Source organism: Ctenopharyngodon idella, chromosome 19 (assembly GCF_019924925.1).
Source record: "Ctenopharyngodon idella isolate HZGC_01 chromosome 19, HZGC01, whole genome shotgun sequence".
In the NCBI taxonomy this organism is placed as follows: Eukaryota; Metazoa; Chordata; class Actinopteri; order Cypriniformes; family Xenocyprididae; genus Ctenopharyngodon; species Ctenopharyngodon idella.
In genome coordinates, this window is record NC_067238.1 from 8885007 (window position 1) to 8898669 (window position 13663).

The following is a 13663-nucleotide window of genomic DNA, read 5'->3' on the forward strand; positions in this document are numbered from 1 at the left end:
CTCATTAAGACAGTGAAATGCCGCCACCTACTGGCGGTTTTAGTTTCATATTTAAAGTACCTTTTTAATTTAAAAAAAAAAAAAAAATCATTTAATATTGAAATATTGAATTCAAAAACCAACCTCGTAGCATTATTTATGCAATTGTAAATGCAGTGTAAATGCATTCAAATACACACTCTGCAAAATATTGTCTAATAATTATTAACAAAATCACAGAAAATTGAAACATCATTTTTTTGACCATATTGCGCACCCCCAGCATATAGTATTAAAAAGGTCTTTAAAAGCCTTAAATTTGACTTTAAAAATGTGCAGGAACTCTAAAATGTTACATACAAATTCCTTTATGATCATTATAATTTTTTTTGTGTGACCAGGTGTCTGATGATGATTCGTACGTCAGTGATGTGAGTGACAGCACATCAGTAGAGTTTTGCAGGAATGAGAATGGCAGCGTGAGGGAGAATTTTGGTGAGGCATTGTCAAACCCGCACATTATTTTTTTATTTATTTATTTATTTCAAAAAGGGACAGTGTACATTAATCAAAATTCATGAATGTAAATATACCCAAATTAGCCCAAAGGCTAGTTTTCAATTTCACCTTTATGAAGCTTCGCCTTTCTTCGCATTCACAGTTAATGGATTGTTTGTATGTTAGTGTCTTCAGGTAATGGCAACGAAAGTGCAGTGATGAGGCGAGGCCGTTTGCCAAGTGCACGCATGAACGAGAGCGTGAATCTGTGGAGTATTCTGCGCAGTAACATCGGTAAAGACCTGTCGAAAGTGGCTATGCCCGTCCAACTCAATGAACCCATGAACACTCTGCAGAGACTGTGTGAGGAAGTTGAGTACTGCCACCTGCTGGACACCGCTGCAAACACACGTGACCCACACATGCGCATGGTGAGCTCAATCAAATTATAATTCTGTCATCATTTACTCGCTCTCATGAAATTCTAAACTGGTATGACTTTCTTTCTTTTGTGGAACACAAAATAAAATACTTTTAAGCTTTAGAATGGATTTTGTGTTTAACTAGGGCTGCATGTTTGATTGTATTTTAACTGTGATCGCAAATTGTACTTTTCTTGATTATTTAATCATAATCATCTGCAATATTTGTGATATATCCAAACATGATTCTAAACTATATTATTTGTGATTGTGGTTGCTGAATAAAGTACTTACACAACCTCTGATACAAAACAAATTGTTTTTAGTTGTTTTAATAGAAAAACATTAACATAATTTGGAATTATTATATTTAATATTAGGAATTTAAGAAGCTTCTTAAGGTTTTACCAATTTTCTAATATAGAGAGTGTTAATGTACCTGATAAATACACTGCTGTTCAAAAGTTTGGGTTTTTGAAAGAACTCTCATATGCTCGCTCAAGCTGCATTTATTTAATCAAAAATACAGTAAAAACAGTAATAGTGTGAAATATTATTACAATTTAAAATAATTGTTTTTTTGTTTGAATATTTTTTATTTAAAATGTAATTTATTTCTGTGTTGGCAAAGCTGAATTTTCAGCATCATTACTCCAGTCTTCAGTGTCACATGATCAAGAAGAAATCATTTTAATGTGCTGATTTGCTGCTCAAGAAACATTTCTGATTACATGTTGAAAACAGTTGAGTACAATTTTTTTTTTTTTTCAGGATTCTTTGACTAGAAAGTTCAAAAGAACAGCATTTATTTGAAATTAAAAGCTTTTGTAACATTATACACTACCATTCAAAAGTTTGGGGTCAGTAAGAATTTATTTATTTTATTTATTTATTTATTTATTTATTTTTTAAAGAAATTAATACTTTTATTCAGCAAGGATGCATTACATTGATTAAAAGTGACAGTAAAGAACAAAAGATTTCTATTTCAGATAAATGCTGTTCTTTTGAACATTCTATTCTATCAAAGAATCCTGAAAAAAAAAAAAAAAAAAAAAAAAAACTGTTTTCAACATTGATAAGAAGAAGAAATGTTTCTTGAGCAACAAATCAGAATATTAGAATGATTTCTGAAGGATCATGTGACACTCAAGATTGAAGTAATAATGCTAAAAATTCAGCTTTACATAACAGGAATGAATTACATTTTAAATATATATTCAAATAGAAAACAATTTTTTTTTTTTTTTTTTTTTTTTTTTTTTACATTTTAAAAATATTTCACAATATTATAGTTTTACTGTATTTTGGATCAAATAAATGCAGCTTTGGTGAGCAGAAGAGACTTTAAAAAATCATACCTATCCCAAACTTTTGAAAGGCGGTGTATTTATTTTCCTGATTCGTTATAATGTAAAATAAACCCTGCACATGAGTTGTCGTTTTCTTAATTTGTGCTTAGATGAAAGTGCATTAATTCTAATGAAACGTAAAACGAAATTTCTAAAATGAAAACAATAGTGACTAAAAATTTCAACTAAAATTTTTGAGCAAAATAATTATGATTATTAGTTTAAACTTAATTCTATTCTTGTGTTTTTTTTCTTAAGGTATATATTGCAGCATTCGCTGTGTCAGCCTATGCATGTTCATTCACTAGAGCAGGAGGAAAACCCTTTAATCCTATACTTGGAGAGACATACGAGTGTCTCCGGTCAGATAAGGGCTTCCGCTTCATTGCTGAACAGGTAACCGTGCACATTTCTGTTATTTCAACCAAAACACAAAGATGTACACTAGGGCTGTCACAATAACCGCAATATTGTAATAGCGCGATACATGCCAACCACAGAGGAATGCAAGCAATCGCGCCGTTCATATTTTTTTATTTTTTCCATAAGGCTATACCCTTCTTGTTTTGCACTTCATGCATGTGTTGAATGTTTAATAATGATAACAAAAGTGAAGAATGTAATTTTTCTTCACCAACTGCTTTTTTTTTTTTTTTTAACCTAATTTATGCTTCACAAACGAGGGTCAATTCAACACTGGATTTGCACAAAAGATTAACATGACGGCACATGCTAGTCGATGAGTTGAATCAACTACATAGACTGTGTATGTACCACTGTGATTTGTACTGAAGCTCTGGAGAGCATTGCTGGTCTATTGAGCTTTGTAAAGTGGCGCTCAAAGTTAAAGGGTTAGTTCACCCAAAAATGAAAATTCTGTCATAAATTACTCACCCTCATGTCGTTCCACACCCGTAAGACCTTTGCTCATCTTTGGAACACAAATTAAGATATTTTTGATAAAATCAGAGAGGTATATGACTCGTCCATAGACAGCAATATAACCACCAATTTGAAGGTCCAGAAAGGCACTAAAGACATCGTTAAAACAGTCAACGTGAATGCAGTGGTTCAACCTTAATTTTATAAAGCGATGAGAATACTTTTTGTTAGCAAAACAAAACAAAAATAACAACTTTATTCAACAATCTCTTCCCTGCCATTGTCCTTACGCAGTTGCCGCAGTAAGCACAGTGAAGGCTTCCGTGTTTACGTCCGAATGCCGGCTCAGTATTGGCCAAAGCTGATCACATGAGCAGCATGACGCATGTGTGTGATGCTGATACAGGAGCCGGCCAATAATGAGTCGGCATTCTGACGTAGAACCTGGAAGCGCTGGACGTAAACAACATATGAGAATGACACAGAAGAGAAGATGTTGTTGAATAAGAAGTATCCTCATTGCTTCATAAAATTAAGGTTGAACCACTGCAGTCATGTCGACGGTTTTAATGATGTCTTTAGTACCTTTCTGGACATTGAAAGTGGTGGTTATGTCGCTGTCTATGGATGAGTCATATACCTCTCAAATTTCATAAAAAATATCTTAATTTGTGTTCTGAAGATGAACAAAGGTCTTACAGATGTGGAACGACATGAGGGTGAGTAATTAATGACAGATTTTTTTGGGGGGTGAACAAACCCTTTAAAATAATTGAAATGCCTTAGCAGTTGAATGAACGGTTTGACTCACTCAAAGACAGTACCTTGCCGCCACCTAGTGGCGTAACAATGTAACCTGCACTGACTGAGAGCCTGTCTAGAACACGCAGAGACAAGCAGTGCTGATGCTGGATACTATAGAGGGTATGCACGTGATGTCACCGTTGGCCATTATGACTGCAGTTACGCCCACTGAGTGGCAAAAAAGACTGAGTGGCAGCATGGGTTTTCATCCAAAACGGGAAAGAGATTTGATATTTTTACTGACTGCCGAAAGCTACAGAAAAAAGAAGCAAATGGATCGCTGCAATTCACAGAAACAACTGGACTCCAGTCAGAGAAAAGTGGATTTGCAGTCATCATTTTGTGTCAAAATGTTGGATTTTGGGGTAAAATCATATCTTAAATATTGTATTGTTATATATTGTGTTGACAATTCATGAAATTAAATATTTACCATCTTATATTCTGTATAATTGGGTGTTTTTAAATAAACACTGACAAGTTTTAGGGCTGGACGATATGACGATATATATAACATTGATATAAGTGATCACTCCGATTTAGACCTACCTATATTGTAGTTATATGAAGCGTTCATGGGCAGATTTGCTTTATGTATTTCCCCAGCGTCGAAATCAGGCACTTATAAATGTCAGGAAACAAGATTCCTGGATGCATGCCAATATCCATGGAGTAGGTTTCTTTGACATGATATCAGGAACACTTTTTGAGCCCAACCTTTAGTGTAATCATTTGTTTTACTCGTGTTTTTGCAGTTTCCCCTATTAAATCCAGTCATGCAGCAGGATCTTTTGCCACTCAGTCCAGCTGAGGGAGTGTGTTCCATTGGGAAAGCGACGTCAATGTATACCCTCTATTGGGAAATTTCAACAGTATTAGAAAGCCTCTTGTCCAGTCAGATTTGAGGATCGGAACTAACTGTTATACATATAACAATAGTCCAACAAGCTTATTGTCAGGTTTATGTTCTGTTATGTGGACCCTTATTTTGACATTCTTGTTTGTTGCTATATTTACATATTACTTTCAGTCTAGTTTACTCTAGTTCTACCCCTGTTTATATAGCCCTGTGTTTTAGCTGTTTTTGGTCAGTTCTCATTTATGCTTTTATTGTATGGTTTGCGTTATTCTCCTGCGTGTTCATTTAGAGTGTTTGGATTATTAAAGGATTAGTTCACTTCAGAATTCAAATTTCCTGATAATTTACTTACCCTCATGTCATCCAAGATGTTTATGCCTTTCTTCAGTCGAAAAGAAATTAAGGTTGAGGTTTTTTCTTTTCAACTGAAGAAAGAAAGACATAAACATCTTGGATGACATGGTGGTATTATCAGGAAATTTGAATTCTGAAGTGAACTAATCCTTTAATAAAGCCTGTTTTGTTTTTGAATCTCCTTCATCTTCGTGCCTGCTGACTACATCGTAACACTTTATATAGCAAAAAAAAAAAAAAATTACATTTATACATTTTTCAATGGCAATAAAATCGCATATCACAATTTTGAGCTACTCAAAATCACTGCAAGGGAAAGCCCTAGTGTACATGCTCACATGCTCTTTAACACCTTGTCCCTAAGGTCAGTCACCATCCACCTGTGTCCGCTTGTCACTGTGAGTCCAAAAACTACACATTTTGGCAAGGTAAGTGAAGCACACTTTGGTCAAGCCTTTTAGCAGTTTGCATGATTTTGATGTCGTAAACTGTCCATTCTCTGCATATGCCCATTAGATATCCGTTGGAAGAATAAGTTTTGGGGAAAATCTATGGAGATTGTTCCCATGGGAATCACTCACTTAGAGTTGCCAGGGTGATTTCATTTTATCCTGAATTATTCTGCTTATCATTCACTTCCATTATTCCAGCCCTCATTCTCCTCCATGTCTCAGCATCTCTGTGTCTTTCTTTCACTCATTCGCTCATTCTCAGTTTTGGGGATCGTTATGAGTGGAGTAAGGTTACTTCATGCATTCATAACATTCTAAGCGGTCAGCGCTGGATCGAGCACTACGGGGAAATGTCAATCAAGCACTCAAACACCATGGGAGATGTCAGTCATTGCAAAGTCACTTTCCTTAAGGTAGGACCTTCAAGACATGCAAAATTCTTTCATTCCACATATGGAATTCATTCCTCATACATTCCACACATGTGTGTGTATCCGTGTTTGTCTTGCCCACATCTTCCTCTTGTGGAGCAACCACGACCAAATTCTCATTTTATGAGTAATTTGTTTATTACTAGTTCTTTTATTATGATTTTTTTTTTTTTTATGCATGCCTTGTATTCAGTCGAGATCTGGAGGTCTGAATGCTAATGAGGTAGAGGGTGTGGTCACTGATTCAGAGGGCCGTGTTATTCACTCTCTGGTTGGCAAATGGAACGAGGCCTTGTACCTGGGAAAACCTCCCTCAGCAACCTGCATCTGGAGAGCAAGTGAGTTTCGGACCAATCCAGAGCAGTCTATTTAACTATTTAAATGTTTGAAATATCTAAATTATAATTATGTTCAATCTTCAATCAGTTTGTGGATAATGACCTCAAGAGGGCGCTAACACAGCACTGTTTTTGTCTTTGATTGTTTTTCTATGGGTGCATATAGATCCTATGCCTGAAGACCATGAGCAGTACTATGGATTCACCCAGTTTGCAATTGAGTTAAATGAATTGGAGGAGGGTTTAAGGCCGCTCTTGCCCCTGACAGACACTCGTTTTAGACCAGACCAAAGGTACAGACATAATTAGAGACATGAGTCAAAATCTGCTAAGGGGTAAAAATGGAAAAACAGTTTTAAATAATGATTTTTCACTATTATTTACAACAGGATCTGCATTTTCATGCGTTTAAATAAAAGATTTTTGTTATCAGAGACAATAAAAATGACTATACTCCATTTTCTGGTAAAAAAAAAAATGAACTTGTTATTTAAGTCAACAAATTTGTGACAGCTGAAAGTAACATATTTGACAAGTCAAACATATCAGTCTCTGAGTGGGGGTGTGACGATACACTTAGCACACCCCTATCTTTGATGTAATTTATTTAAGCCACAAAATAAACTTCATCCAGTAAAATAAGTATAATGAACTATACAAAAAGCATTTCGAACGTCTCCAGCACATTTTACAATTACCCAAAAATCAAACACAGCTAACACCTCAAGCCCGTTATCATGTCCGTCAAAAACTTAGGCTGACTGTCGGTTGGAATATAAGAAGTAAAAACATGGAAATGCACTCATGGGCATCAATTACTTATCTGAATACTTGCCGGCTAAGAAATAAATAAGGTAAAATTATTACCTTACGATCCATCTGTTTTCAAATCCACATCATATGAATATCACAACATCGATGTCTGTCAAAAAATAACGTGCACAATACACGGTAGTATTTACAGTGTTGGGGAGTAGCTAGCTACAAGTGTTGCTACTAGCTTAACTACATTTTTCAGTAGCTTAGTTACTTTTAAAACAGTAGCTTTTCCAGTATCTAACTACTTTTTCCAGCAAGTAGCGGTGTAGCATGACCAAAAGAGCCTGTAATGCAGAGAAGCAGCGCAGCATCGTCTTTATACTAGATCACAAACTAAATTTGTTCATTACCGCTAGCTATTGTTATATCTTGCGGCTTTACAGTTCGTCCACCGACGAGATCATCTGATGATTATGAGTTGACTGTAAGTTACGCAAACCAAAGATTAAAACGCTGTCTACGCCAAAGACTTAAAGCAAATACAGGAGGTGAATAATAGCCTTTTTAAATTGATTGATTATCCTGCTAAAAGATCACTAATCGAACAGAAAATAAAATCATGATATAGTAGTGCACTTATCACTTGGCAAAGGATGGTTGTGGCGGGATTCCAAGCAAATCGTGTTCACGCTCATGATTGGCGTCTCAGAGTGGTTCTGTTAAAAAAAAATGCTGCATGTTCCATCACTGCATGTACTGTAAGTTTAACCTGCATTTTTGACTAATGAGTATTTAATTTAAGTTGCATACATTTTGTTCTTGCACTGATGTTCCTTTTTTAGCAATTTTGAACTTTGACAGCCAGTTTGAGAGAGAGGCTATATTTGAGTATTGTGTGTATCGGATAGTTTACAAAATCAAACAATTGGGACAGTTTTTGCTATTGAAATGACTGGGAAAAAGTGTCCCAATCAACCTGAATTCACCCTACTCTTTGAAATCATAATTGCATTGCGTTGTTTAAATCCCAAATATTTTACTTATAACATTTTCCATTAACAATTATTCAATTAGGCCTATTTGTAACAATGTCATTGTAAAAAAAAAATTGTTGTATTTAATAGTTGTAATGTAGCTAGCTACTTTTTGATAGTAACTTGTAGTGTAGCTAACTACGTTTTCAGAAAGGTAGCTTGAATGTAACTTAACTACCTTAACTTAAGAGTAGCTTGTAGCTTGTCAAGCTACAGTTTCAGAGTAGCTTCCTCAATACTGATTATTTATGTTCCAGTGAGTACAGGCATTTCCTGGAAAACCCACACTACCGGATGTTTTGAATGCATCAGCACTTTTTGAGAACAGGGAGAAAATGGTGGTCTGAGCGGCTAATAATGTTTTCTAATAAGAGCGGTACTGGTGGGTTTCTGCGGGAAATTCGAGCATACAGCCGTTTGTCTTTGCGTCATTACATCACGTCTGTTTACATGAAGGAGTCCCAGCTAGTAGGCTATATGGCATGTGGAGGATGCTGCAGGTGGTGGATCATTTATAGCCTTTTCTCACAGCAGCTGCAATAATTAAACTTATCATTTTGATGGCGGATTGTAATATAGAAAGGTCCAAATGACAATCATCAGTGACAACTGGAGATTCACCCATAGTCAAAAGCAAAAGACTTCGGACTGCAGAGTGGCTACACAAATTGAAATGTACAGGTAACACTAATACACACTAACAACACAGTCACGCAATGCAAAACAATTTGAGAACAAAGTATAACAATAATAATAATTTGCACAGTTTGACATGGTCCGAGCTAAGCGATCGTTAGATTTAATCACCATTGGCAGTGCGATTTATTGTAATGCTTTTTTTCTCAGTCGGTCAGAACAAAAGTGGCAGACATGTTAATTACTTGTTCAGATGAAATTTTCTGGTGAAAATTTTTATTTTGATCACGTAGAATCTGTGATTCTGAAGTACAGTATCCACACCGATTTGGTGACTGACAGCAAACATTAGATCCATCCGCGCTGAGGAGTCGTGGCGATGCACAACCCACATAAAGATGATAATTCTGCGAATAACTGCAATTGCAGGTTTCAAAGAGAGATGGCGACAAAGAGGCAAAACTTAAATAAGGGATCTTGAGATGAGTCCCTGTAGTTGTCCAATTTGACTCTCAAATGAGGATGTAATGTACACTAGTCAACATTTGAAGTGGATCAAAAACTTTCATCAAAGTTCTCCTAAAACCAAAATGTGTTTCTTTCACAATTCATGCCTAAAATGTAAGTCTGTTATTAATCTATGTTGTCATTAATGTAATGTCATCCTTCATGGCTTTTGATGGTCTCCAGACATGATTGTTTGTCATTAGGTACCAATTGTTCTATCACAGGTGTCCGTAATTGGGAACTGATCATCATTTAAAGCTCTGAAAGCTTCACTTGAGGTCAGAAAGCATCGAAAATGCCACGTTTAGTAAGATTGCAGGATTCTGACCTCAACAGGGCCATTGGGATGCTGCGAGGAGGCATGACTCAACGTGAAGTTGTAGATGCAGTGGGGGCATCTCAAAGTGTCATTTCCAGAGCCTGGAACAGGTTCAGAAGGTTAGTGTGAGTAGAAGGCACAACACCAGTAGAAGTGAGTAGAAGGTCACAACACCGAATCAAGACCGATACTTGACCCTGCATGCCCGCAGAAATCGTTTCATGCCTGCAGTCAGTCTGCGAAATGACTTTCAGGATGCAACAGGGGGAGAGTGTCCACTCAGGCTGTGAGGAGAGCACACAAACTGGCACGTCTGCAGTGGACAACAAAACACCTCAGGTGGACAGAGATACCAAGACCAGTTGTGCGACCATATGCTGGTGCAATATGGCCAGATTTCGTGCTTATGGATGACAACACCCGCCCACATCGAGCAAGGCTGGTGACGGAATTCTTGGAAGAGAAGGGCATCTTAAGGTTAGAGCAGCCAGCCTGGTCACCCGACTTGAACCCCGCTGAACACAATTGGGAGCAGCCAAGAGTGCAAGCACGCCAGGTCCCTCCAAGCCATCCCTCAACAGAATATCCAAAACCTCATCTCAAGCATGCACAGGCAATGTGAGGCTGTGATCAACGTCAGAAGTGGTAACACTGACTACTGACTGGTTGTCTCAATGCATAACATTTGTCGTTTCTTGTTCATGTCATTTGTTAAACCATGCAATTCATGTTTGTTTTACAGTGTGAACTCAGATTTTTGACCTGCTGTAACATGTGCAATAACATCTTGTTTTGTTGAACTGAAAAAGCTTTCTTTCATGTTTTGGGTCCTGCTTGACGCTCTGACTCTCCATACAGAGTGACTACAGTACAGTATCCAGTGCATCACCAGTGTTTAAGAGGCATTTCTAGTCTGTTGTGACTTCAGGTCAATCACAGAAGTACTGAACAACCAACAGTTTTTGGTGCACTCTTGTCTTCACGAATGTGTGACAAGCCACTTCACACCTTGTGACAAACAATCATGTCTGGGCACCATCAAAAGTGACAAGGCATGAAATTCCATTGATGATAACACTGATTAATAGCAGACTTACATGTTATACATGAATTTTGAACAATACCCGTTCTTGTCTTAGGACAACTTTGAACTTTTTTGATCCACTTCATGTTGACTACTGTATATTATAACTTTGACTGGTGATTTTTATAAAATGTAGTTTGATCACTATCTTCTAAGTTGTTTAAAAGATTAAGGCAATTATCAAAGTTTGATAAAATGTTTAATTTTCCAATAAAAGATGATACATTTATATGATTTGTTAAATTTAATTACCCCTTAGCAGATTTTGACTCACAAATGAAGTATGAATTATGCATATATGTTGTCTTAAAGTGAATTCTTCCCATTACAAAAAAACAGTTTTGTATGCTGTTGGCTACTTATTGGTTCTCTTTTTGTTAGATTACTTGAAGAGGGTGATATTGCCGGAGCAGAAGAACAGAAAGAAAGAATTGAAGTCCTCCAAAGAGAGAGGAGGAGAGTCCTGCAAGAAAATAACATGACACATTCCCCCCGATTTTTCAAGTAAGTGAATGTTATAAACATAAAAGCTGCGTTTCCACCGAAATTACCCTAAACAATTTGTCCCAGGAACTCTTTAAAAAAAAAACGAAGGTTGAAATAAAATGCCGTGTGTCAACCAATCAAAATGCTGCTTGAACTCAACCAATCAGCATGTTCAGCGCCCAAGTCACATCCCTGAAAGTTCCGGAACTTTGAAAAAGTACTACCTAGTGAGCAGGTACTTTCTGAGGGGGAATTTTTTACCCGGAACTTCATTTAGACCCTGGTTCCTGCAGTCGAAACACACCAAGTACCACCCCAAAGTTCCTAGTTCCTGGGGAAAGTTCCTGTGGTGGAAACGCGGCTAAAGATGCAGTTGTGTTGCAGTTAGGTGGGTCACAAGTTTATGTTCGTAACTATCTTTCATTAATTCAATCAGACGTGCTGAAGACGACTCGTGGGTGAGCAATGGCACTTATTGGGACCTCAGGAAGGACCCTGGATTCGGCAAACTAGAATTTCCTGTACTCTGGTGACCACCAGTGGATTTACGTCATTGACTTTTCCGTTTCTGCTCTGGCTGTATATAGATCCTTGAACAGTGTGGGCTTTTAATGTACTGTCCTTATTTTGATGTTTTTTGTATTGGTATTTATCTTTGTTGAACAGACATTTATAGGACAATATAGAAAGTATCTCTAGAAACGCATCAATGCCTTACTTGTCAAACTGCCTCACTGATGTTTAGATGCAAATGCACTGACCAATGACTTCTGTAAGTGCCTGGATATAATTGGTGTATTTATATTTAATAAGCAAAGTAAAAAGCAAAGTTGAAAAAAAAAAAAAAAAAGGTTAACTAATCAGATCAATTTAAACATTCCTGTAATCTGATCAATTTAAACATTCCTCTAATCAAACAATTAATTAATAAAATAAATTAATATTAAGATTGATTTAGAATCTTAAAGACAAACACTTAAGTTAACCCTAAAATAAATAAGAAATAATTTTTGCAAATGAAGCTTATTTTTGGACCATTGTGATTTTTCTTTTTTTTTCTTTTTTTTCTTTGCATTGTTGTTTATTGTCATTCTCATTACTGTAATCTGAAAAAACATGGTGTATTTAAATTGCAGAGTGTTCATACAACATGGTAGTATTTGTTGTACTGCCTTTTATTATTATTTTTTAATCAGCACAAAATATTGAATAAGAAATCAGTACTATTACAATAATGAGAATTTTGGGATACTTAATTATCATGAAATATTGCAATAAAAAAAAAAAATCTTGGTCCTAAAACACTTTTATGCAAAATATAATTTCTTATTTATACCTTTTTTTTTTTTTCTTGAATAACAATGTAACCTAGACTGAATAGTTTAAAGAGATTCACATCAGGGAAGTTTGCACTATATTCTTTGTTTAAAAGCCACAATTCATCAATTGCTGACTCAGACAATGCACTCAGGCATTACCATGGAATATAGAAATAAAAAATATATATATACATATTTTTGCACAGGGATTTATCTTTCTTTAAAGGGATAATAATAGAAAATAATGGAACAATATATAAAATGTTTAAAAGAAATTGTCTAAATGAATGGATTGTGTTGTGTACATGCTTGTCCTCCTTTTTTGTGTTGTGTGTGAAAGAGAGAGCGATAGTCTATATGTGCTCATGTGGTATGCCTGTTACACAACTGTTGTCCTGTTTCTGTGAAGTGTGGGTGTGGTGTTTAAGATGCGATAAACACAAAATTTCCTTTCTTGGTCAATGACATACCAAGACTTTAAACAGATCTGGGACTTTTGCTTTCAGAGGATTGAAAACGGACTGCATCAGTGTATGACTGACCACATGTTTGGCTTGCACAATAAATGTACTGAGCACAAATCTAAGATGCTTTTGGATATTCATCTATTGCTTAACTGTTATGACAGTGGTGTATTTATTTATTTAGCTTTTTATTTTTCTACAAGCTTTAATTAAAGAGGAAAAGATGTTGGAATTAGATATCATAGATATTAGGTATTGTTAGTAGGGTATCCCTATAGCTTTGCTTCATCTCTAAATGGCTGGTAGGATTGTAACACTAGGAAGATCCCCTTTCTGAAAATGACAGGGTTTTTTTTAATGGATGTTATTTTATAAACATACGCACATAATGAATGTCACTTGTTCTTTCCTGACCTAAACCATCGCTATATACTCCATGCGTAGCTGTGCTCTCCAAACTAAATAATGGAGCAGTGACATAAACCAGCTTCATAACAACTGCCAAACCTCAAACTGTGAACTCTAGCAGTGACTATTTCGCATATTAATTTTTATTTATTTGTTTATTTTTACAACCTGAATTCCGTAAAAGTTGGGACATTTTTTTTAAATTTGAATAAAATGAAAACTAAAAGACTTTCAAATCAAATGAGCCAATATTTTATTCACAATAGAACATAGATA

At 35.9% G+C, this 13663-nt stretch overlaps 1 protein-coding gene across 3 annotated transcripts in view; it reads left to right on the plus strand.

Annotated features, from left to right (window-relative positions):
• osbpl3a (oxysterol binding protein-like 3a) overlaps nt 1-13101 on the plus strand; it is a 28338-nt gene extending 15237 nt beyond the window's left edge. For 2 of the 3 annotated variants that reach the window (XM_051873325.1, XM_051873324.1), the window contains exons 13-22: nt 381-474; nt 664-908; nt 2510-2647; nt 5515-5578; nt 5667-5745; nt 5865-6015; nt 6227-6371; nt 6538-6664; nt 11092-11214; nt 11633-13101. In XM_051873325.1, coding sequence (XP_051729285.1) covers nt 381-474; nt 664-908; nt 2510-2647; nt 5515-5578; nt 5667-5745; nt 5865-6015; nt 6227-6371; nt 6538-6664; nt 11092-11214; nt 11633-11729 — 1263 coding nt within the window. In that variant the 3' untranslated portion in view covers nt 11730-13101. The remainder of the gene's footprint in view (nt 1-380; nt 475-663; nt 909-2509; nt 2648-5514; nt 5579-5666; nt 5746-5864; nt 6016-6226; nt 6372-6537; nt 6665-11091; nt 11215-11632) is intronic. The other variant, XM_051873326.1, reaches the window with a different exon arrangement.
• The last annotated feature ends 562 nt before the right edge of the window (nt 13102-13663 follow it).